This window comes from Scyliorhinus canicula, chromosome 29 (assembly GCF_902713615.1).
Source record: "Scyliorhinus canicula chromosome 29, sScyCan1.1, whole genome shotgun sequence".
Taxonomy (NCBI): Eukaryota; Metazoa; Chordata; class Chondrichthyes; order Carcharhiniformes; family Scyliorhinidae; genus Scyliorhinus; species Scyliorhinus canicula.
In genome coordinates this window covers 8,267,213-8,292,484 of record NC_052174.1, presented here as the reverse complement: position 1 = coordinate 8,292,484, position 25,272 = coordinate 8,267,213, and the positions used below count along the sequence as shown (strand labels likewise).

Sequence of the window (25,272 nt, the reverse complement as noted above, 5' to 3'; positions counted from 1 at the left end):
GGGGAGGGGCTGGAGGGTGAGTGAGGGGGAGGGGCCGGAGGGGGAGTGAGGGTGAGGGGCTGGAGGGTGTGAGGGGGAGGGGCTGGAGGGTGAGTGAGGGGGAGGGGCTGGAGGGTTAGTGAGGGGGAGGGGCTGGAGGGTGAGTGAGGGGGAGGGGCCGGAGGGGGTGAGGACACGGGCCGCCGTCTGATTGGTTAGAATCACTCCGCGGGCCGAGATCGTTCACATCCGGGTCCCGCCGATGAGGGGGAATCACGTGTGGGGGCGGGGGCTCGTGGGTAAGGGCGGGGCTTGTGGATGAGGGCGGGGCGTATGGAGGTCACATGAGCCTGTGGCTCGGCCGCCATTTTATAAACACCGGCGGCGGCGGTTGGAGGGAAGGTAAGGAGCCGGATTAGCGGGAGAATGAGGGAGAGACAGCTCCGCGCTGGGGACCGGGGCCAGCTCCGAGCTGGGGACCCGCGTCCAGGGCCAGCTCCGAGCTGGGAACCCGCGTCCAGGACCAGCTCCGAGCTGGGAACCCGCGTCCAGGACCAGCTCCGAGCTGGGAACCCGCGTCCAGGACCAGCTCCGAGCTGGGAACCCGCGTCCAGGACCAGCTCCGAGCTGGGGACCCGCGTCCAGGACCAGCTCCGAGCTGGGGACCCGTGCCTGGGGCCAGCTCCGAGCTGGGGACCATTGTTCAGGGCCAGCTCCGAGCTGGGAACCCGCGTCCAGGACCAGCTCCGAGCTGGGAACCCGCGTCCAGGACCAGCTCCGAGCTGGGAACCCGCGTCCAGGACCAGCTCCGAGCTGGGGACCCGCGTCCAGGACCAGCTCCGAGCTGGGGACCCGTGCCTGGGGCCAGCTCCGAGCTGGGGACCATTGTTCAGGGCCAGCTCCGAGCTGGGGACCCGTGCCTGGGGCCAGCTCCGAGCTGGGGACCCGTGCCTGGGGCCAGCTCCGAGCTGGGGACCCGTGCCTGGTGTCAGCTCCGAGCTGGGGACCCGTGCCTGGGGCCAGCTCCGAGCTGGGGACCCGTGCCTGGGGCCAGCTCCGAGCTGGGGACCCGTGCCTGGGGCCAGCTCCGAGCTGGGGACCCGTGCCTGGTGTCAGCTCCGAGCTGGGGATCCGTGCCTGGGGCCAGCTCCGAGCTGGGGAACCGTGCCTGGGGCCAGCTCCGAGCTGGGGACCCGTGCCTGGTGTCAGCTCCGAGCTGGGGATCCGTGTCTAGGGCCAGCTCCGAGCTGAGGACCCGTGCCTGCTACCAGCTCCGAGCTGGGGACCCGTGCCTGCTACCAGCTCCGAGCTGAGGACCCGTGCCTGCTACCAGCTCCGAGCTGAGGACCCGTGCCTGCTACCAGCTCCGAGCTGGGGACCCGTGCCTGCTACCAGCTCCGAGCTGGGGACCCGTGCCTGCTACCAGCTCCGAGCTGAGGACCCGTGCCTGCTACCAGCTCCGAGCTGAGGACCCGTGCCTGGTACCAGCTCCGAGCTGAGGACCCGTGCCTGCTACCAGCTCCGAGCTGAGGACCCGTGCCTGCTACCAGCTCCGAGCTGGGGACCCGTGCCTGCTACCAGCTCCGAGCTGAGGACCCGTGCCTGCTACCAGCTCCGAGCTGAGGACCCGTGCCTGGTACCAGCTCCGAGCTGGGGACCTGGGACTGGCTCTGAGCTGGGGACCCGTGCCTGGTACCAGCTCCGAGCTGGGGACCTGGGACTGGCTCCGAGCTGGGGACCCGTGTTTGGTACCAGCTCCGAGCTGGGGATCCGTGTCCAGGGCCATCTGAAAGCAATTTAATGTGGCCAATCCAGCTACCCTTTGGGTTGTGGGGGTGAGACCCACGCAGACCCATTGCAAGAATGTGCAAACTCCACACAGACAGTGACCTGGGACCAAACCCATGTCCTTGGCATGTAAGGCAGCAGTGCTAACCATTGTGCCACCCAGTGGTACATTCCAGACCGTCACCACCTTCTGGGTAAAAAGGTTTTCCGTTGGATGCCCCTAAACCTACTGACTCTCGCCTTGAATGTATGTCCCCCCTCCTAACTGACCCTTCCACTGAGGGGTCAGCTGCTCCCTATCCACCCTGTCCGTGTCCCTCATAATCTTGTCCACCTCGATCAGGTCACCCCTTCAGTCTTCTCTGCTCCAGAGAAAACAACCCAAGCCTATCCAACCTCTTTTTTAAAAGTAAATTTAAAGTATCCAATTCTTTTTTTTCCCCCCAATTAAGGGACAACTTAGCGTGGCCCATCCACTTACCTGCACATCTTTTGGGTTGTGGGGGTGAGACCCGCCCATGGAGAATGTGCAAACTCCATATGTACAGTGACCCGGGGCCGGTATCGCAATCTCTCTCTTCATAGAATCATAGAATTTACAGAACAGAAGGAGGCCATTCGGCCCATCGAGTCCGCACCGGCTCTTGGAAAGAGCAGGCCCACATCTCCACCCTATCCCCATAATCCATTATTAGTTTATGGTCACGTGTATCGAGGTACAGTGAAAAGTATTTTTCTGAAAGTAGCTCAACAGATCGGTAGCACAGTGGTTGGCACCGTTGCTTCCCAGCGCCAGGGTCCCAGGTTCGATTCCTGGCTTGCGTCACTGTCTGTGCGGAGTCTACACGTTTTCCCCGTGTCTGCGTGGGTTTCCTCCGGGTGCTCCGGTTTCCTCCCACAAGTCGGAAGATGTGCGGGCGATTGGCCGTGCTAAATTGCCTCTTTGTGTCCAAAAGGTTAAGTGGGGGTTACGGGGATAGGGTAGGGATGTGGGCTCAGGTAGGGTGTTCTTTGTAAGGGCCAATTCAGATTTGATGGGCCGAATGGCCTCCTGCACTGTAAATTCTATGATTAAGTACATGAAAAGAAAAGAAAATACATAATAGGGCAACACAAGGTACACAATGTAACTACATAACACCGGCATCGGAGGAAGGGGTGTCGTGTTAATCAGGTCAGTCCGTAAGAGGGTCGTTTAGGAGTCTGGTAACAGCGGGGAAGAAGCTGTTTTTGAGTCTGTTCGTGCGTGTTCTCAGACTTTTGTATCTCCTGCCCAATAAGAGTGAGTAAGCCGGGTGGGAGGGGTCTCTGATTATGATGCCCGCTTTCCCCAGGCAGGGGGAGGTATAGATGGAGTTAGTGGATGGGAGGCAGGTTCGTGTGATGGACTGGGCTGTGTTCACGGCTCTCTGAAGTTTCTTGCGGTCTTGGGCCGAGCAGTTGCCATACCAGACTGTGATGCAGCCAGAGAGGATGCAGAGAGGATGTGAAGCAGGACTGCTTTGCTGTCCATGTTATGTAAGGGTGAGGTAGACCTTTATCTTGAACATATTCAAAATCTGTACCATCTGTTCACCAGAGTGAAGAAATTTCTCCTCGTCTCCGTCCGAATTGGCCAACCCTTGACCCTGAGGCTGTGTGACCATTCGCCCTCATTCTAGATACCGTAGCCATGTAAAATGGCCACCTCCAAAGGACCATGGGAAGTGTGGTCAATTTGGGACACAGACAGGTCTACAGCCTCTGTGCAAAGAAACCAGACTTGGCTGAAACTTATAACCATTAAGAGTCGATCACCATTTCCCCCAGGACAATAGAGTTTGAATCAAGGAGTTACAACTAGCAGACTAACTGTTGCCACCCCCCCTTATTTGGAAAGGCCTACGTGCTGGGATAATGATAGCTGGGACCCGCCCAGCGATCGAGGGACCCGCCCCCTAATTGGCTGAGATCGATGAGGGTGATTGAAAACCCTATCAATCCACTGGACCTGGAATAAGGACCGCCCAAAAGGGGGCGAAAGAGACGAAGGATAAAAAAAGCCCTGCGCACTAGAGATTGATCTCTTTTGGGACCGGCCTGTGCGCGACCAACTGCAGCAGAACAACCAAGTTCAAGGACCCGCAACCATTCCTGAAGGACGAGCCCAGCTGAGACGAACCCAACAACTTCCAAACCGATCTGGATCCGGATAAAGGCCTTACCTCGCACTGTGCCAGTCACTCCAAGGTATGTAAAGGTCATCTTAGTCGTTAGGTGTAGTTTAGTACGGAGCCGCATGTATTATTGCATAGAGATACAAATCTTGTGTTATTAATAAACTGTTTTTGAGCTAACATACTGGTTGTGTGGTCATTTGGTCAGTATAAGAAACAGCTTGTGGTTCATATAAAGGCTAAGAAAAGGGAACAATACTCAAACCAGCAGGAAAACAGACTCTCAGCCGTCTTTTCTACCCTGTCAAGTCCTCAAAGAATCTTCTCAACTCCTGCAAATATGGACTCAATCTCTCGTAAGACGGAGGAACCCAAACCAGTGAACCCCGAATGCATCCCCTCCTAGATTATGGTCCCTACGACACTCGAATAAGCCATTGACGAGACAGCATTGAAGGTGCGGGACAAGCGCGGCCTCCCGAGCTGTCTAGCACCGGGGCTGGAGCACTGCTGCTACTGAAGAGAGACGCATCAACGACGTGACTTGAGCAGGTCAGTCGAAGTTGCTGACGTGCCCCACTTGTGCTAACTTTAAAGGAAGGAACTGCGCAAGTACCCTTCCAGTAGGGGGAGGTGTGTTACCCACTTATTCGCTCAAAAGTCTAATACAGTAGTCCCCCGTTATACCGCGGTTCGCGATATACCGCGGTGGGGCTTATGGACCCCAACTGTCAATTGTGCCAATTTCAGCGGCCGGCTCACTTTGATCCGGAGAGGGAAGCTGCTCTCTCACTGAAACAATCAGCCGGCCGCTGAAATTGATACTGCCGGCTGCTCTCTCCCTCCAATCAGAAACATTAAAACTTAAAAGTTGGATTGGAGGGAGAGAGCAGCGGGCAGTGTCAATTGCTTCAGTGAGAGAGCAGCTTCCCTCTCCGGCCGCTGAAATTGACACTGTTTTAATTAGATCCACGATGGGGGTTTTAAATTTATTTCAAAATCTATGCTAGCGCTTCCCATTGTGAGTCTACGGGGGTCTGACCTCCCCTCTCAATGGGAAGCGCTAGCATAGGTTAAGGGGGGGGGGGGGGTTGTTGGGTTACGGGTATAGGGTGGATACGTGGGTTTGAGTAGGGTGATCATTGCTCGGCACAACATTGAGGGCCGAAGGGCCTGTTCTGTGCTCTACTGTTCTATATTCTATGTTCTATATATATTTTTTAATTTAGAGTACCCAATTCATTTTTTTCCAATTAAGGGGCAATTTAGCGTGGCCAATCCACCTGCACATCTTTGGGTTGTGGGGGCGAAACGCACGCAGCCACGGGGAGAATGTGCAAACTCCACACGGACAGTGTCCCAGAACCGGGATCGAACCCGGGACCTCGGCGCTGTGAGGCAGCAGGGCTAACCCACTGCGTCACCGTGCTGCCTAGAGTATGTTAAATATTGACTGTGGTGTATATCCTGCAAGCAGTGTGGTGATATGTGCTTAATGGTTAACCACTTTGCCGTCTGTGCTCTCCTCCCTTTGACATTCCATTGATCCTGTCTTGTTGGGCAACAGAGGGAAGAAGGGACTCTCCCATGGCTTCAGGCGAAGAAATCTGGATCGAGTTCTGCTCCCACCAGCATCCGATTCGCCAGTAAAAGTGAGTCAATGTATTGCGTGGGCGGTTTGTTGACGTGAGCGGTCACGCGACGGCGAGAGGGGTTGGGGTTGTGGAGCGAGGGGGTGGGTAGAATCTCCGTTTACAACATCCTCGCCGGGCACCCTGAATTCTAAAATGCTGGCCGGCTCGAGCCTGTCTTTCTCAGCGGAGGCTGGATTCATCGAAGGATCGGTCGATTTAATTTGAGCCGCGCAAGTTATTTTTTGATCTATTTTAATATTGATGGGCCGCCAGAGGAGCCTGCTGCAAATATTGACGGCGTACTGGCCACCCCTTGGCACAGTTGGCAAACCTCTCGCAAATGTCGGCACTCCCAGGTGTGACATAGATGATGGGGGCTGGCTATACTGACACTGCTGGGGTACCCCCCGACCTGACTCGCAAATGTGTCCCATTAACAAGGCAAGCAATGCTTTCCATAGCTTTTTTTTTTGTGTTGCAATCCAAAATTGACATGTATGCCTGTGGTTTTCCTCCGGGTGCTCCGGTTTCCTCCCACAAATCCCGAAAGACGTGCTGTTGGGTAATTTGGACATTCTGAATTCTCCCTCCGTGTACCGGAACAGGCGCCGGAATGTGGCGACTGGAGGATTTTCACAGTAACTTCATTGCAGTGTTAATGTCAGCCTACTTGTGACAATAAAGGTTATTCTTATTGTCACATCTGTTGTGCCCTAGGGAGGGAGGGGGAAGGTTTGAAAACCTGTGGTCTATAACCCTCAATATTCGGCCGAACTTCCCACTGAATGGGCAGCACGGTGGCGCAATGGTTAGCCCTGCTGCCTCACGGCGCTGAGGTCCCAGGTTCGATCCCGGCCCTGGGTCACTGTCCGTGTGGAGTTTGCACATTCTCCCCGTGTCTGCGCGGGTTTCGCCCCCACAACCCAAAGATGTGTAGGTTGATGGATTGGCCATGCTAAATTGCCCCTTAATTGGGAAAAATGAATTGGATACTCTTTAAAAAAAAAAACAAATTTTTAAAAAAGAACTCCCCAGTGAACCCCTTTTTCCCAGTGCAGGCTTCAATAGTTCATATAACTTCTCCACAGATGAAATATCGTTTCATTCCTTTGGTCTTCTGTATATCTCCTCCTGTTTACCATTCTGGTCACTGTACACAGCATAGTGACCAGCTGTGGGTGAACCAGTGTTTTCTACACATTGGAATCACGCCCCAGAATCTGTACACTCTCCTCTGACTTTACAGGTCCCCTTTGGTCACGTCCGCATATTTTTATCACGCCACTGAGCAAATTTTGTTTGGCAGAACAAACTGAATTTCGGAAGAAATTGAGGCGTTCAGGAAATAATTGCTGAGCAGAAAGTACAGCGATGTCAGAGCAATAAATTGTTAAGTTTTAAAAAAAAGTAATGAAAATCACCCCGAGTGCGAGGGTGAGTGTTTGTGGGTGTGTGAGTGGGTGGGTGTGTGGACGTGGTGGTGAGTGAGTGAGAAAACTAAGCTGCGCCGCAAGAATGACTCGCACTCGTCCCCCGCTCTCTCCCTGCCCTCCATTCACGCGCACACCCCTCCCCGCGCACTCAGCCACCTAAACGCTAGGTCAGTCGCACACGTCAATGCACACATCGTGTGCATTCCCCCTTCCTTCCCTCCCACCCCCCCCATTCCTCCCTCGCACACCCGCCCCCCCCATCCCTCCCTCGTGCGTCCCCCAAATCCTTACTTCCTGGTCCTTTCCCCATAATTGTTACATAGAACATGAAATGAAAATGGCTTATTGTCACGAGTAGGCTTCAAATGAAGTTACTGTGAAAAGCCCCTAGTCGCCACATTCCGGCGCCTGTTCGGGGAGGCTGGTATGGGAATTGAACCGTGCTGCTGGCCTGCCTGGGTCTGCTTTCGAAGCCAGCGATTTAGCCCTATGCCAAGCCAGCCGTGCACATACAGTGCAGAAGGAGGCCACTCAGCCCATCGAGTCTGCACCGACCCACTTCCACCCGATCCCCATAACCCACTAACCCCTCCCAACCTTTTTTGTCACAAACGGCAATTTATCGTGGCCAATCCACTGAACCTGCACGTCTTTGGACTGTGGGAGGAAACCGGAGCACCCGGAGGAAACCCACGCAGACACGGGGAGAATGCGCAGACTCCGCACAGACAGTGACCCAGCCGGGAATCGAACCTGGGACCCTGGCGCTGTGAAGCCACAGTGCTAGCCACTCTGTGCTGTTGTACAGAATGAGTTAGATTGAGGACTTTCTATGAATCTTAAGCCTTTGAAAATTAAGAAAAAATATATATTGGTTACAAAATTGAAGTGATTGATTCCGAAAGCCAGGTAATGCCATTGCGGTTAGGAGCATACCCTGCAGGTGCATAATAAACTGTTTGGATTTGTCCTTTCAAAGTTTAGCTGCTCGAGGGCCCAAGCATGGAATTGGTGAAGAACGTCCACTCTGGCCTCCCTCTCCCTGAACCAGAGTCCGACATCCTGCGGCTGTCACTGATCCGGGGCGATTATCTTTATTACCATTACGGCTGCGATGGCACGGATGACTGCGGCTGGGGCTGTGGCTATCGGACGATGCAGACCCTCTCCTCCTGGATTATTTTGCAACAGACTAATAGGAAGAATCACCGGGTGCCCACGCTAAAAGAGGCGCAGGAGGCTCTCGTGGAAATGGAGGACAAGCCCCCCAACTTCATCGGCTCCAAGACCTGGATTGGCTCTTTCGAGATCGCCCTGTGCATCGACAAGTTCTACGACGTCCCGTGCAAACTCGTCCACGTGCGGCGAGGAGGGGAGCTGCTGCAGAAGGTCGACGAGCTCTACTTGCACTTTGACACGTTGGGGTCCCCGGTCATGATGGGCGGCGACAATGACAATGCTTCAAAGGGGATCCTGGGCATGTGCTCGGGCGCGGAGAACCACTACCTCCTCGTCCTGGATCCCCATTATTCCGGGAAGACCCTGGACAAGGGGTATGCTCATAGGGAAGGATGGGTCGCCTGGAAGAGACTGGATTTGTTTGACCAGAATTCATTCTATAACTTCTGCCTCCCCCAGTGGAAGGGGCTGTAGCCCCAGCACTGCAGCACATTGTAACTGAGCTGCAAACTTCCCGTCTCTCTGCTCTTCTATTGTGATTTATTTATCGAGTAACCAATGGAAAAGTTGATGAAATTATGCCTGAATTAAACAGATCCTGGTCAAACACTTACCGACTGCTGGGTCATTGTAACAGGGTCCCATTGTCCCCTGTGCTGAGGGTGCGGATGCTCTGGTCACCGGCACTGTAGCCCGATGCAGTTAATACTTGTGCAGCTTCTTTACAATAGCACAACATCCCAAAGAGCTGCGTTGGTGAAGGGTCTCGAGTGTTGAGCGGGAGTTCGGGCTCCAAGTTAGAACAGTAAAGCTGAGGACGGTGTATCTGACGTTTTTGATTGAAGGTCCATCTTGTAAAAGGGATTTGTGGACACTTGGGTCTTTTCCCTGCCCTCAGTACTTCTCGTGAAATTGCTGCATAGCTCTAGAGGGGCTGGTTTAGCTCACTTGGCTAAATCGCTGGCTTTTCAAGCGGACCAAGCAGGCCAGCAGCATGGTTCGATTCCTGTACCAGCCTGCCCCGAACAGGCGCCAGAATGTGGCCGTAATCACAGTAACTTCATTGAAGCCTACTCGTGACAATAAGCGATTTTCACTTCATATATTTAATAATTTTATTTAAAGTACTGAAAGACGTGCTGTTAGGTGAATTGGACATTCTGAATTCTCCCTCTGTGTACCCGAACAGGCGCCGGAATGTGGCGACTAGGGGCTTTTCACAGTAACTTCATTGCAGTGTTAATGTCAGCTTACTTGTGACACTGATAAAGATTATTAGTACTCGTGAGGTTGGGGGGGGGGGGGGCAGCTGAGCTCGCTGCCTCCCTCAGCTTCCTGAAGGTGGTCCGTGCAGACAATAATGTATCCCGGCTGCAGATAGCAGCGCTAACCACTGCGCCACCGTGCCCTCCCTCTCTTCATTCTTTATCCTCCTCCCACTCCTGAGCTCCAGGGTGCAGGCTCCAGCTGGTGTCTCGGGATGTCTGCGCATACGTAGACCAGCTGGGTGAAAAACAGCACCATGGGTGTACTTACACCACGAGGACTGTGGCAGCTCACCACCGCCACCTTGAGGGCAATAAGGGATGGGCAATGAGTGACAGCACGGCCCACATCAATGTTTAGAAATGCAGACAGGTAGTAGCAACCATTTTGCACAGCTATATTAAGTTGGCAGGAGTCAATGCTGAATGAGCCATACAGTTCTAAAAGAAAGTACATTATTTCTTTTTTTTAAAAATCGTGTTGTACGCAGACGGGAGCTGCCACAGCTCTCCAAATGGAATACAGTGGCAGATAGCCCGATGTGATTCTCTACAGGGCACGTCGGGGTGCTGAGCGCGATGCCCAGGAACTCTACGTTAACACATTAAAGACGGTTGCTTTTTATTGGTTGTATATTATTCCTTTTGCCCATTTCCTTACTTCAAACATTCTTCCCAAAAATAAAAGCCGCCTCTAAAATAGTTCCTGTTCCTGACTGCCTTCAATCCCGTTTTTTCTGGGAGGTATTGGAGGAAGGTAGCCTGACCGACCCCCGATTGCTTCTCAGCAACCCAGTGTCACAATCTCACCAGGATTGCATGCACTGCTCATCAGATTCCCCTGCTTAGCCATGCTTTCTGACGTGTGAGGGAGCACGGCAGCGAGGACCCCGGGTTCGATCCTGGCCCCGGGTCACTGTCCGTGTGGAGTTTGCACATTCTCCCCGTGTCTGCATGGGTCTCGCCCGCCTCCCACTCCATGTGCAGGATTGGCCGTGCTAAATTGCCCCTTAATTGGATAAAATAAATTATAAAAGGGAATGCCTCCTGTCGTTATCCGGGCAGCCACAGTCGCGCACTGACGTGGAATCGATTTCTGCGGAGGCCATGAACTAATGGGCTTGTCCGTTTAATCCTTTTCCAAAAGCTGCTGCTGCTGGTGGAAGTGACGTCAGGAACTGCCTGTTCTGCAAATAAGTTTGTGAATAAATCCATCTGGCAGCTTACTCTGCCACTGCGGTGCCTGTAATGTGCTTCTTATTAATCCTATCCTGAAGTGGTGTGAATGAGCAATCCTCAGCCACGATAAAGGGATCTGTTTTGTGACCATTGTTTTTAAGAGGTGGGAAATCGTGTCGGGCTGGCCTGCTGGGCGATACGTGCTTTCTTCGAATCGGCCCCTGTGTGGAGACTATCGGAAACCCCTGCTGTGGAGTCCAGTCTGCTGGCAACTCAATTCACGGGTGCCCGTTATTCTGTCTGTTGGGAGGAAAGATGCAATCAAACAGTGCACAGCGGGCGGCACGGTAGCACAGTGGTTAGCACAGTTCTGTGCAGTCTTAAATTCATGCCTAACCGCCACCACCCTCCCCGGGAAAGGTAATGAGAATGCGAGTTCCTGTTGAGGCACCAATCACATGCTTGATGCATCTCTGCACAGCTGGTTGGTATATGTGGCATGTCATCCTCGGGCGCTTTGGCAGGATCGCGTGTGACAATATAATGCAGGGACGGTTCCCCGAGCCTGTGGTGCAGGTTGCCTGTTGTCAGCCTGCGAGCAATGTCATTGGCTCTGCGGCAATATTCTCAGTGAAGATGGGGGTCCTCTGGACTGGAGATGAATGCAGGCCCTGGGTAACATAGAATTTACAGTGCAGAAGGAGGCCATTCGGCCCATCGAGTCTGCACCGCCTCTTGGAAAGAGCACCCTACCCAAGCCCACACCTCCACCCTATCCCCATAACCCCACCCAACTCTAAGGGCAATTTTGGACACTCGGGCAATTTATCACAACCAATCCACCCTAACCTGCACATCTTTGGGCTGTGGGAGGAAACCGGAGCACCTGGACGAAACTCCTCTTTGGAGAGGAGAGATTAGTTTCCTTGTGAAGGAAATGTACCGGTGCATTACTTAAAAAAAAAAAATCCAATTAAGGGGCAATTTAGCGTGGCCAATCCACCTACCCGGCACATCTTTGGGTTGTGGGAGTGAGACCCACGCAGGCACGGGGAGAATGTGCAAACCACACGGACAGTGACCCAGAGCCGGGATCGGACCCGGGTCCCCGGCGCCGTGAGGCAGCAGTGCTATCCCACTGCGCCACCGTGCCGCCTTAGTGCATTCTTAGTAAACTTTGCGAATTCATTCTACTCGGCGTTCAGGAACAAGGTGATACCCAGAATCGCTCACTAGCCAGGACAGGAAGCGTCGACATGGAAGGTGCTCTGGATCGACAGCAATGTACTACATGCATTGGAATTGGGGCAGGCCATTCGGCCCCTCAAGCCTGCTGTGCCATTTGGTAAGATCACAGCTGATCCGCTTGAGGCTTCTACTTACCCGTATACCCTCGGACACCCTTGTCAGACAGGAATCTGCCTAACTTTAAAAAATTCTTTTTTTTCCAATTAAGGGGCAATTTAGCGTGGCCAATCCACCTACCCTGCACATCTTTGGATTGTGGGAGTGAGATCCACGCAAACATGGGGAGAATGTGCAAACTCCACACGGACAGTGACCCAGAGCCGGGATTCGAACCTGGGACCTCGGCGCCGTGAGGCAACAGGGCTAACCCACTGCGCCACCGAGCTGCCCAGGAATCTGCCTAACTTAGCCTTAAAAATATTCGATGGCCCAGCCTCCACTGCTCCCTGGGAAGAGAATTCCATACGGTAGATACCCTCAGAGAAAAATAAATCCTCCTCATCTCCATCTTAGAGACTCCATTGTGACCCCGCCCTAGATTCCCCCACGAAGGGAAGCAACCTCTCAGCCCTCGCCCTCTCACGTGCCCTCAGGATCACGTACGTTTCAACAAGACCGCGAGATGTAGGAGCAGATGTAGGCCATTCGGCCCATCGCATCTGCTCCACCATTCCACAATTGCTTCACAGCTCCAGGGTCCCAGGTTCGATTCCCGGCTGGGTCACTGTCTGTGCGGAGTCTGCACGTCCTCCCCGTGTCTGCGTGGGTTTCCTCCGGGTGCTCCGGTTTCCTCCCACAGTCCAAAGATGTGCGGGTTAGGTGGATTGGCCATGATAAATTGCCCTTAGTGTCCAAAATTGCCCTTAGTGTTGGGTGGGGTTACTGGGTTATGGGGATAGGGTGGAGGTGTTAACCTTGGGTGGGGTGCTCTTTCCAGGAGCCGGTGCAGACTCGATGGGCCGAATGGCCTCCTTCTGCACTGTAAATTCTATGATCTAGGACACTATCCTGAAGAACTCCTGCAGTGATGTCCTGGGACTGAGCTGACTGACCCCTAACAACCACAACCATCTTCCTTTGTGCCAGGTATGGAACATAGAGAAATACAGCACAGATCAGGCCCGTCGGCCCATGATGTTGTGCCGAACTTTTGTCCTAGTTTAATCATAGTGTCCAAAATTCTATGATAATCTAAGGGCAATTTATCATGACCAATCCACCCGAACCTGCACATCTTTGGACTGTGGGAGGAAACCGGAGCACCCGGAGGAAACCCACGCACACACGGGGAGGATGTGCAGACTCCGTACAGACAGTGACCCAAGCCGGAATCGAACCTGGGACCCTGGAGCTGTGAAGCAATTGAGCTATCCACAATGCTACCATACTGCCCTTAAGAACAAATTAATCTACACTCCATTATTCTACCGTAATCCATGTACCTATCTAATAGCCGCTTAAAGGTCCCTAATGTTTCCCACTCAACTACTTCCACAGGCAGTGCATTCCATGACCCCACTACTCTCTGGGTAAAGAACCTACCTCTGACATCCCCCCTATATCTTCCTCCAGTCACCTTAAATTTATGTCCCCTTGTAATGGTTTGTTCCACCCGGGGAAAAAGTCTCTGACTGTCTATTTATTCCCCTGATCATCTTATAAACCTCTATCAAGTCACCCCTCATCCTTCTCCGTTCTAATGAGAAAAGGCCTAGCACCCTCAACCTTTCCTCGCAAGACCTACTCTCCATTCCAGGCAACATCCTGGTAAATCTCCTTTGCACCTTTTCCAAAGCTTCCACATCCTTCCTAAAATGAGGTGACCAGAACTGCACACAGTACTCCAAATGTGGCCTGACCAAGGTTTTGTACAGCTGCATCATCACCTCACGGTTCTTAAACTCAATCCCTCTGCTAATGAACGCTAGCACACCATAGGCCTTCTTCACAGCTCTATCCACCTGAGTGGCAGCTTTCAAAAATCTATGAACATAGACCCCAAGATATCTCTGCTCCTCTATATTACCAAGAACCCTACCGTTAACCCTGTATCCCGCATTCATATTTGTCCTTCCAAAATGGACAACCTCACACTTGTCAGTAGCATGGTGGTTAGCATCAATGCTTCACAGCTCCAGGGTCCCAGGTTCGATTCCCGGCTGGGTCACTGTCTGTGTGGAGTCTGCACGTCCTCCCTGTGTGTGCGTGGGTTTCCTCCGGGTGCTCCGGTTTCCTCCCACAGTCCAAAGATGTGCGGGTTAGGTGGATTGGCCATGCTAAATTGCCCGTAGTGTAAGGTTAATGGGGGGATTGTTGGGTTACGGGTATACGGGTTACGTGGGTTTAAAGTAGGGTGATCATTGTTCGGCACAACATTGAGGGCCGAAGGGCCTGTTCTGTGCTGTACTGTTCTATGTTCTATGTTCTAAACTCCATCTGCCACTTCTCAGCCCAGCTCTGCATCCTATCTATGTCTCTTTGAAGCCGACAACAGCCCTCCTCACTATCCACAACTCGACCAATCTTCGTATCATCTGCAAATTTACTGACCCACCCTTCAACTCCCTCATCCAAGTCGTTAATGAAAATCACAAACAGCAGAGGACCCAGAACTGATCCCTGCGGTACGCCACTGGTAACTGAGCTCCAGGCTGAATATTTGCCATCCACCATCACTCTCTGACTTTTATTGTTTAGCCAGTTCATTATCCAACTGGCCAAATTTCCCACTATCCCATGCCTCCTTACTTTCTGCATAAGCCTACCATGGGGAACCTTATCAAACGCCTTACTAAAATCCATGTACACTACATCCACTGCTTTACCTTCATCCACATGCTTGGTCACCTCCTCAAAGAAGTCAACAAGACTTGTAAGGCAAGACCTACCCCTCACAAATCCGTGCTGACTATCCCTAATCAAGCAGCGTCTTTCCAGATGCTCAGAAATCCTATCTCTCGGTACCCTTTCCATTACTTTGCCTACCACCGAAGTAAGACTAACTGGCCTGTAATTCCCAGGATTATCCCGATTCCCTTTTTTGAACAGGGGCACGACATTCGCCACTCTCCAATCACCTGGTACCACCCCTGTTGACAGTGAGGACGAAAAGATCATTGCCAACAGCTCTGCAATTTCATTTCTTGCTTCCCATAGAATCCTTGGATATATCCCGTCAGGCCCGGGGGACTTGTCTATCCTCAAGTTTTTCAAAACGGCCAACACATCTTCCTTCCTAACAAGTATCTCCTCGAGCTTACCAGTCCGTTTCACACTGTCCTCTCCAACAATATGGCCCCCCTCGTTTGTAAATACTGAAGAAAAGTACTCGTTCAAGACCTCTCCTATCTCTTCAGACTCAATACACAATCTCCCGCTACTGTCCTTGATCGGACCTACCCTCGCTCTAGTCATTCTCATATTTCTCACATACATGTAAAAGGCCTTGGGGTTTTCCTTGATCCTACCTGCCAAAGATTTTTCATGACCTCTCTTAGCTCTCCTAATCCCTTTCTTCAGTTCCCTCCTGGCTATCTTGTATCCCTCCAGTGCCCTGTGTGAACCTTGTTTCCTCAGCCTTACATAAGTCTCCTTCTTCCTCTGAACAAGGCATTCAACCGCTCTTGTCAACCATGGTTCCCTCACTTGACCATCTCTTCCCTGCCTGACAGGGACATACATATCAAAGACACGCAGTACCTGTTCCTTGAACAAGTTCCACATTTCACTTATGTCCTTCCCTGACAGCCTATGTTCCCAACTTATGCAATTCAATTCCTGTCTGACAGCATTGTATTTACCTTCTCCCAATTGTAAACCTTACCCTGTTGCACGCACCTATCCCTCTCCATAACTAAAGTGAAAATCACAGAATTGTGGTCACTACCTCCAAAATGCTCCCCCACTAACAAATCTATCACCTGCCCTGGTTCATTACCAAGTACCAAATCCAATATGGCCTCCCCTCTGGTCAGACAATCTACATACTGTGTTAGAAAAGCGTCCTGGACACACTGCACAAACACCACCCCATCCAAACTATTTGATCTAAAGAGTTTCCACTCAATGTTTGGGAAGTTGAAGTCACCCATGACTATTACCCTGTGACTTCTGCACCTTTCCAAAATCTGTTTCCCAATCTGTTCCTCCACATCTCTGCTGCTATTGGGGGGCCTATAGAAAACTCCCAACAAGCCCCTTTCCTATTTCTGACTTCAACCCATATTACCTCAGTAGGCAGATCCCCCTCGAACTGCCTTTCTGCAGCTGTTATACTATCTCTAATTAACAATGCCACCCCCCACCCCCCCCCCCCCCTCCTCCTCTTTTACCATCCTCCCTAATCTTGTTGAAACATCTATAACCAGGGACCTCCAACAACTATTCCTGCCCCTCTTCTATCCAAGTTTCCGTGATGGCCACCACATCGTAGTCCCAAGTACCGATCCATGCCTTAAGTTCACCCACCTTATTCCTGATGCTTCTTGCGCTGAAGTATACACACTTCAACCCATCTCCTTGCCTGCAAGTACTCTCCTTTGTCAGTGTTACCTGCCCCACTGCATCACTACGTGCTTTGGCGTCCTGAATATCGGCTTCCTTAGTTGCTGGACTACAAATCCGGTTCCCAGTCCCCTGCCAAATTAGTTTAAATCCTCCCGAAGAGTACTAGAAAACCTCCCCCCCAGGATATTGGTGCCCCTCTGGTTCAGATGCAACCAGTGGAGAGTGGTCCCCCCCCCGATTCCCATTGACTCGAGTTTAGCTAGGGCTCCTTGATGCCATACTCAAGTCAAGCTGCCTTGATATCAAGGGCAGTCACTTGGCATGAGTCGGCACAGCTGAGAAGAACCAGAGAGACAAAATAAAGTCGCGTTGACAATAACTTTAAACATGTTAAACACTGAGCACTAGCAGACAACTTGGCTTCACCTTTCATCAGACTTAAGGACAAAGAAAATTACAGCACAGGAACAGGCCCTTCGGCCTTCCAAGTCTGCACCGACCATGCTGCCCGTCTGAACCAAAAAACCGTACCCTTCTGGGGACCATAACCCTCTAATCCCATCCCATTCATGTATTAAGAACAAAGGAATTCATGAATGAAATGAAAATGGCTTATTGTCACGAGTAGGCTTCAATGAAGTTACTGTGAAAAGCCCCTAGTCGCCACATTCCGGCGCCTGTCCGGGGAGGCTGGTACGGGAATCGAACCGTGCTGCTGGCCTGCTTGGTCTGCTTTAAAAGCCAGCGATTTAGCTGAGTGAGCTAAACCAGCCCCATGTATAAAGAACAAAAAGAAAACTTGCGACTGCAAAATATGCAAACGGTTTTGCACAGCCAGATACAAGAGTTGAGATCTCTCTCCCGCTTTATGGGCTTGAAATGAAGAAAATAGGTGTTGAAATTTAATTTGACCCCATACGTACAGTACAGTATCTGGAAGCTCGTGTTGCACAGTTGGTGGTGCCCCTGCCTCTGAGCTGGAAGGTCCGAGGTATGAATGAGTCCCACTCCAGTACTTGTTGGCCACAGGAAGCCAGCGTTGCAGCAAAATCAGTGTGTATTGGATCCCAGTCCCCATTCAGGATAAGGAGAATGTCAGCAGCAAGAAGCACACTGGGCTGGAATACCATCAGCCAAATGCAAAACAATTATGGTTGATGGGGTAGCACGGAGGGTCAGTGCAGACTCGATGGGCCAAATGGTCTCCTTCTGCATTGTAGGGGTTGTACGGTATGATGGCTGATCAACTATAATTGAGGCAATCCCATGGAACACGGAGAAAAGCCAAAAGAGGAAGCAATGTGGTAAAATATCTGTTTATTTTCAGGTCACAAAGGTGGGAGCTGCTTTTCCAGCCTGGTGTTGCCCTTGTAACATGGGTTTCATTCAATGTCCTGCTGCTGACCACTCTACCCATTGGACTTGATTCCTTGTGAATCTTCTGCATTAAACACAACGCTTCAACCAAATGTAAACATTTTACTCAAACAAAAAAAGACATTTGCTATTCCCCTTTGATTTAATGAACTATTGTCAGGCGGTAAATCCCACGGTGCCATCACTTGACTGCAGGCCAACTGCCCAACGTGAAGAAACGCAAATCAAAACCTCAACAAAATCACCTCCACCGTCCTCACTTGTGACTGAAGGATGTGATGTGTTTTGTAAACTGGGTACAATTTACAGATAGGTTACAGGTAACCTGTCAACGCTTATCACAAAATTAAATCTCATCAATGATGCTATTAGTTTACCACGGCTGAATGAATCCAATTCCGTTTTTATTCAGTAAGATTCCACAGAGCATCTGGTATTTTGAGAAATCTGTCCCCGTTCTGTCCAATTTTGCACCCAAGATGTGATTCAAGGCTCTAGTCCAAGGGGATAGTGCCCCTGTTAAGACCTTTGACACGGGGTGCACATGGTAGGCCCCGAAGATGGAACATAAGACTCTGGGGTTATTGTTTAAAACTGTTTCAATGCTTCCTCCATTAAAAAAATTAACCTTGAATAGATTTCCCAGTTTACATTACCCTGCTGAGCTCCGAAGTGATTTATGAAGTAATCTGAATTTTTCAACGTGTTAAAACCCTGGATCAAAATCCAACCTCAAACGTGCAACCTTAAAGCAAAATACTATGAATGCTGGAGAGCTGAAATGAAGACAGAAAATGCTGGGGGGAAAACCATCAGGTCTGGATGCACCTGCGGGAAGAGAAACATTAACGTTTCGAGTCTGATTCAACTCTTATTCAGAGCTGAAGAAAGGTGGAGGGTCGGGGGAGGAAAAAGAGGGAAGATCAGGAATGGGTTAGAGGGCAGGGGAGATTAAATCACAAAGATGCCATGGAACAAAAGGCGAAGAGTGGGAATGATACAGAGTAGGTGTTAATAGCAGACTTAAAGGTCAGCACTGTCTGAAAACAAAACGGCAGAGTGTTAATAGCAGAATAAAGATTGGTGCTGTCTGAAAGCTGAGCGAACAGGATAGAGACTGGCACGGGCTGGGGGGTGGGGGAGGGGGGGGGGGAGACAGAGAATTCAAAATGGAGGAGTTTGTGGTCCGAGGTTGTTGAGGAGATCACAGCCTGCTGCCCATGTTCCAGTGAAGCCCAGTGCAAACTTGAGGACAGCACCACACCTTCCAATTAGGCAGGTTACAGCCTTCTGGACTGAACATGGAGTTCAACAACTTCAGGCCATAAAGTCTGTCCTCGATTTTGTATTATTTTTCCGGCCGTGCCAGTCTGTATCTTGTTCTCAAATTTTACTTTCAGACAGCGCTGACCGTTATTCTACTATTAACACATTCTGCTAGTTTGCTTTCAGATAGTGCTGACCTTTATTCTACTATTAACACATTCTGCTATTTTGCTTTCAGATAGTGCTGACCTTTATTCTACTATTAACACATTCTGCTATTTTGCTTTCAGATAGTGCTGACCTTTATTCTACTATTAACACATTCTATTTTACTTTCAGACAGTGCTGACTTTTATTCTACTACTAACACCTTCTCTGGACCAATGCAATGTTCCTTTACGACTAATATTCCCATTCTCTTTGCCTTTTGTTCCATGATATCTTTGCCATATAACCTATTCCCAATCTTCTTTTTTCCCCTCCACCTGACTCTCCCCCCGACTGTTTCGACAGCATGAAAGCTCAAATCACATTTCTGCCTCTTCAGTTCTGAAGGAGAGTTGCAGTGGACTCCAAACGTTATTTTGGTTGCTCTCTCCGCAGATGCTGCCAGTCCTGCCGAGTTGTCCCAGCACTTTCTGGCTTTATTCCGCGCAAACATGTCGTCGTGACTGTCCTGAACATCACTCATTCCTGTTCATTTGACTGGAGCCTTTGCTCATTTCATCACGACAGCTCTCTCTCTCGGAAACCGGCGCTTTTCTGACCCCCTCACTGCGCGTCCGAACAAACCGTACGGTTAGACATTGTAACTTCTGTCTCACCGATTCTCATTCCACCCCGCCCTCTCATTAAGCCCAACCCCTCAAGATGGGTAACTGAAAGTGGGTAGCTACTGCTTCACATTCCTCAGGCACATAAACTCTAAAAGACTCTTAATTTAATCATTTCTATCGATCACCAAGTGTTCAATTTTTCTTTTTAAACTTGCAGTGAATTCTCGGAGATTAAGCCAGTAGAATTCAATTCAGTGCAACAGCTGACATTTACCAGCATAGATGACCGGTGTATCGCCATACCCTTCAGAGAGAAGGATGACACATTTGAACTACCTTCATGTTTCTCAGCTATAAGTGTGTAACTGTTCCATTTCACCCCCACACTCACTAACGCCGGTATGGGAACCACGGGGGACACAACTTCACGTGGGAAGAGATCAACTTTGCCATGTTGAATTTCTGGAGTGAAATTAAAACTAGTTTCAACATGGGATAACGGGCTGTTGACCCCTTGCTCCCAGCTGCCATCCCTGCCCTTCTCCGGGCACACAAATGCTGCTTCATTTCTTCCGAGGCCCATTATATCTTTTCCAATACTCTTCTCCTTTCTCAATATGGCTATCTTAAGTAGGAAACTCATAATTGCTCACTTCAATTTCTTGAGCAACTTCGGGCACAGCGTCCACAAAGTCTACGGACTCTCTCCCAGCGCACGACTTCGCAGAGTCTAACGTTTTACTCTCAGCCTCCGAGGAAGTGCTCGTCGGTCTACCGTCAGATTTTGGGGATGTCGGAGTGGGATCTTGCTGCCAAGAGGAGTGTTCGCACGGCTCCGCTATGTGCCAGACTTTATTAAGCTCTGTGTTTTGAGAAGACTCGAACGGGGAATTGCTCCAGTGGTTAAGAAACGGGAGGGGAGTTCGATTGGTGTCAGCATTGTCATTTATACCCGAGCCTCCCGAGTTGGCTGGTAAGTTAACGCCAATTGTTTTGGCATCCTGGACATCTGGTGTCTGGTGAGTACATGTGCTATTCTGTGCTACTTGCAAGGCTTGTGTCCCAGTGTTGTCCAACTGGTCACACTGGCTAAGGTCCAACAAGGTGCTGATGGCGTCACGCTCAGCTTCAGATATCGGGCTCCTTTGCTCCTGATAACTGTTCAAAGAGTGAGGAGCACGCCCGGAAGGAGTGTGATTCTCTGGCTGAATGTTTGGGGCCACACATGCAGACATGATGGGAGAAGGAGTGTTGAGTCGTAAACCTTGAAGCACCTGCAGAATCAATAGAATTGCAATTGTTAGTCACATGGTTAAGTTTACCAACTCCTGGAGCTATGAAATACGGAGGCAACTGCGGAGGTTCAACGCCTGGCCTGTGCTAAGGATGGGGGAACACAACCATCCACAGTTTTTGGGCGTGGATGGAATTGTGTTTCACTGAAGCTGTTTGTATTCAAATTACCTTGCGGCGCTGAGATGCAGATTCACACTGAGCGAAGGTAGTTGCTAGTCCCTATGGAAAATAATTGGTTGCGTCGGGGAGAGAGGAAAGTCATAAGGGTAGCATGGTGGTTAGCACAATTGCTTCACAGCTCCAGGGTCCCAGGTTTGATTCCGGCTTGGGTCACTGTCTGCGCGGAGTCTGCACATCCTCCCCGTGTGTGCGTGGGTTTCCTCCGGGTGCTCCGGTTTCCTCCCACAGTCCAAAGATATGCAGGTTAGGGTGGATTGGCCGTGATAAATTGCCCCTTAGTGTCCAAAACACACACTTAGTGTTGGGTGGGGTTACTGGGTTATGGGGATAGGGTGGAGGTGTTGACCTCGGTTAGGGTGCTCTTTCCAAGAGCCGGCGCAGACTCGATGGGCTGAATGGCCTCCTTCTGCACTGTAAATTCTATGATAATCTATGCAATATCACATCTCTCCTGCTGCCATGGGAAAGTGGGCAGCATAATCAAAGACACCTCCCACCCGGGTTATTCTCTTCCATCAGACAGGAGACATATAGAAATCTGAGAGCGCGCACTAACAGATTCAAAAGCAGCTTCTTCCCCCGCTTTTACCAGACTCCTGAAGCACCGTCTTATGGACTGAACTGATCCCTTCACACATCTTCTCTGTTGAGTAGTACTACACTCCGAATGCCCTGTCTGGACTGTACGCAGAACAATACTTTTCACTGTACCTCGGTACAGGTGATAATAAATCAAATCAATCAATCAATCACTTCTGTAATACAGAGAGCAGTAACTTCACTGAATCGAATAGGTGTCTGCAGTTGGGAGTACCTTTTGGGTAAATGTTTTCCTTCGAGCAGAGAAGGTTAAAAGGAAATTTAATAAGTGGTATTCAAAATTTAAAAAAAAAAAATTAAGAGCACCCGGGGTGGCACAGTGGTTAGCATTGCTGCCTCATGGCGCCGAGGTCCCAGGTTCGATCCCGGCCCCTGGGTCACTGTCCGTGTGGAGTTTGCACATTCTCCCCGTGTCTGCGTGGGTTTCGCCCCCACAACCCAAAGATGTGCAGGTTAGGTGGATTGGCCACGCTAAATTACCCCTTAATTGGAAAAATGAATTGGGTACTCTTAATTTATAAAATAAAATTTAAGAGTACCCAATTCTCCCCCCCCCCCCCCAAATTAGCATGTACTGGACAAGCTGCAGACACCAAATGGGTGTCCCGGTGCAGCCTGAAGAATGGAACATAGAACATACAGTGCAGAAGGAGGCCATTCGGCCTATAGAGTCTGCATCTACCCACTTCCACCCTATTCCCCAAAACCCAATAACCCCTCCTAACCTTTTTTGGTCACTAGGGGCAATTTATCATGGACAACCCACCTAACCTGCACGTCTTTGAACTGTGGGAGGAAACCGGAGCACCCGGAAGAAACCCACGCAGACACGGGGAGAACGCGCAGGCTCGCACAGACAGTGAACCAAGCCAGGAATAGAACCTGGGCCCCTGGCGCTGTGAAGCAACAGTGCTACCCACTGTGCTACCATGCTGCCCTTATGGAAGTTGGGCTGGAGTGTTACTGGCAATGCAATTAGCGGGAGGAAGGCCCCAGAGTGGGCAGTGGCACAGATTATTTTGTGGACCCTGGATTCAAGGTTACCTTCAGGGGGGCCTCTTCCATTCCCTGTGGAACTGATCAGAGCCTCCCAAAGAGGCTCCTACTGAAATGACAATCGGTATATATTTCATAGGACCCCAATAGGGCCTCTCACATGAAGCCAGGAATGTGCGTTAGATCCCTGGTGATAGATGTCGTTTTATAAATGGACAGCCATATAGCTGGTTTTATTTATTTATTGTTTTTTTTTTATAAATTTAGAGTACCCAATTCATTTTTTTTTCAATTAAGGGGCAATTTAGTCTGGCCAATCCACAGACCCAGCACATCTTTGGGTTGTGGGGGCGAAACCCACGCAAACAGGGGGAGAACGTGCAAACTCCACACGGACAGTGACCCAGAGCCGGGATCGAACCTGGGACCTCAGCGCCGTGAGGCAGCAGTGCTAACCCACTGCGCCGCCGTGCTGCCCATATAGCTGTTTTTAATGCCATAAACGGACGACTGACCGCATTTTGAGGCATTACCACCAGGCAAAAGCCAAAAAACATTATCCTACGGTGGCCAAAACACCAGCAACTTTCACTTATAAAGCACCTTTAACAAAGTAAAATGAGGGCAGCACGGTGGCCTAGTGGTTAGCCCTGCTGCCTCACGGCGCCGAGGTCCCAGGACAATTTAGGGGCAGCAGGGTAGCATGGTGGTTAGCATAAATGCTTCACAGCTCCAGGGTCCCAGGTTCGATTCCCGGCTGGGTCACTGTCTGTGCGGAGTCTGCACATCCTCCCCGTGTGTGCGTGGGTTTCCTCCGGGTGCTCCGGTTTCCTCCCACAGTCCAAAGATGTGCGGGTTAGGTGGATTGGCCATGCTAAATTGCCCGTAGTGTCCTAATTAAAGTAAGGTTAAGGGGGGGGGGGGGTTGTTGGGTTACGGGTATAGGGTGGATACGTGGGTTTGAGTAGGGTGATCATGGCTCGGCACAACATTGAGGGCCGAAGGGCCTGTTCTGTGCTGTACTGTTCTATGTTCTATGATCCAGACTCCGGGTCATTGCCCGTGTGGAGTTTGCACATTCTCCCCGTGTGTGCGTGGGTCTCACCCCCCACAACCCAAAAGCTGTGCAGGGGCAGACGGATCGGCCGCGCTAAATTGCCCCTTGGATTGGAAAACAAAAAAAAAGAATTGGGGACCCTAAATTTATTTTTAAAAAGACAACGGTAGCCGAAAACCTGGTCAAAGTTTGGGTTTCAAGGAGAGCATGAAACGCAGGAGGGAGGGAGGGAAACGCAGGAGGGAGGGAGGGAAACGCAGGAGGGAGGGAGGGAAACGCAGGAGGGAGGGAGGGAAACGCAGGAGGGAGGGAGGGAAACGCAGGAGGGAGGGAGGGAAACGCAGGAGGGAGGGAAACGCAGGAGGAAGGGAATTGCAGAATTAGTGACGAGGCTGCGGAAGGCACAGCCGCCAATGGGGCAATGAAAATCAACGGTGCGCTAGGGGCCACATAAACCCACGCGACAAAAAAGTGCCACATCTGAATCACCTACATTTTCCAACCTCATTACCTGGCGTGTGGGAAGTGAAAGATGGTTGTACACACGGTAACCAGACGGCAGCAATGGGTCAGTGTAGAAAAACTCACAAGGATGGATCACTGGCACTGAAACAGAAAGGTGGAAGGGCGGTGAGACTTTGGACTTTCCACGTAGGTCGGGCCAACAATTTACATTTAAACAACATCTTTCATGTCATATCAGATTAAAAGTGCGTCGTAGGCGTATCAAAGAATAACAAACACGGAGCTTTTTCCAGTATTCATATTTAGGGGCAGTTGGTGACGTAGTGGACTAGTACTCCCAGAGGGTTTGGTTTAGCTCACTCAGCTAAATCGCTGGCTTTTAAAGCAGACCAGCAGCACGGTTCGATTCCCGTACCAGCCTCCCCGGACAGGCGCCGGAATGTGGCGACTAGGGGCTTTTCACAGTAACTTCATTGAAGTCGTGACAATAAGCGATTTTCATTGCATTTCATTTTCATGTGCCACCACGGCAACTAGTGGAATTTAAGCCCGATTAACAAAATCTGGAATTGAAGGCTAATCTCAGTAATGGCCAACATGATCCATTTCTTGTCGTTAAAAACCCCATCTGCTTCACTTAGGGAGGAAATCTGCCAACCTTACCCGGTCTGGGTACTCCAGACTCTCAGCAATGCAAGTTGACTGTGAAATGGCGCGGTAAGTCACTCAGCCACAAGGGCAGTCAGGATGGACAGCAAATGAAATGAAATGAAAATCGCTTATTGTCACAAGTAGGCTTCAAATGAAGTTACTGTGTAAAGCCCCCAGTCTCCACATTCCGGCGCCTGTTCGGGGAGGCCGGTACTGACAATATTAAGTTCTTTACCCGTCA

The 25,272-nt window shown here is 50.8% G+C and overlaps 2 protein-coding genes across 12 annotated transcripts in view; one reads left to right on the top strand and one right to left on the bottom strand.

The window, feature by feature from the left end:
- The first annotated feature begins 303 nt into the window (after positions 1–303).
- Positions 304–8,782, top strand: ufsp1 (UFM1-specific peptidase 1 (non-functional)). Of its 8 annotated transcripts, none has more exons than XM_038786912.1 (4): positions 3,347–3,996; positions 4,162–4,475; positions 5,491–5,575; positions 7,975–8,782. In XM_038786912.1, exon 4 carries the CDS (start codon positions 7,993–7,995, stop codon positions 8,641–8,643), a length of 651 nt encoding a protein of 216 aa, XP_038642840.1. In that variant the 5' UTR covers positions 3,347–3,996; positions 4,162–4,475; positions 5,491–5,575; positions 7,975–7,992; the 3' UTR covers positions 8,644–8,782. The 8 variants fall into 8 exon arrangements, with proteins under 8 accessions (XP_038642834.1, XP_038642839.1, XP_038642833.1 ...); XM_038786909.1 differs by having other exon boundaries at positions 7,970–8,782; XM_038786906.1 differs by lacking the exons at positions 3,347–3,996; positions 4,162–4,475 and adding an exon at positions 304–381 and having other exon boundaries at positions 7,970–8,782.
- Positions 8,783–10,461: 1,679 nt separating this feature from the next.
- Positions 10,462–25,272, bottom strand: part of LOC119958339 — a 45,381-nt gene continuing 30,570 nt past the window's right edge. For 3 of the 4 annotated variants that reach the window (XM_038786781.1, XM_038786780.1, XM_038786782.1), the window contains 2 exons: positions 24,427–24,521; positions 18,876–21,060 (listed from right to left, as the gene is read on the bottom strand). In XM_038786781.1, the coding sequence (XP_038642709.1) occupies positions 20,413–21,060; positions 24,427–24,521 (743 nt within the window). In that variant the 3' untranslated portion in view covers positions 18,876–20,412. Of the gene's footprint in view, positions 10,914–18,875; positions 21,061–24,426; positions 24,522–25,272 lie in introns of those variants that run through there. The other variant, XM_038786783.1, reaches the window with a different exon arrangement.

Bases quoted from the DNA above. Each gene is read 5' to 3' on its own strand.
- ufsp1 (XM_038786905.1), top strand. From the start codon at position 324: ATGAGCCTGTGGCTCGGCCGCCATTTTATAAACACCGGCGGCGGCGGT. The intron at 382-5,483 runs GTAAGGAGCCGG...CTGTCTTGTTGG, and splicing joins CGGCGGCGGTTGGAGGGAAG to GCAACAGAGGGAAGAAGGGA. The intron at 5,576-7,974 runs GTGAGTCAATGT...TTCAAAGTTTAG, and splicing joins CATCCGATTCGCCAGTAAAA to CTGCTCGAGGGCCCAAGCAT.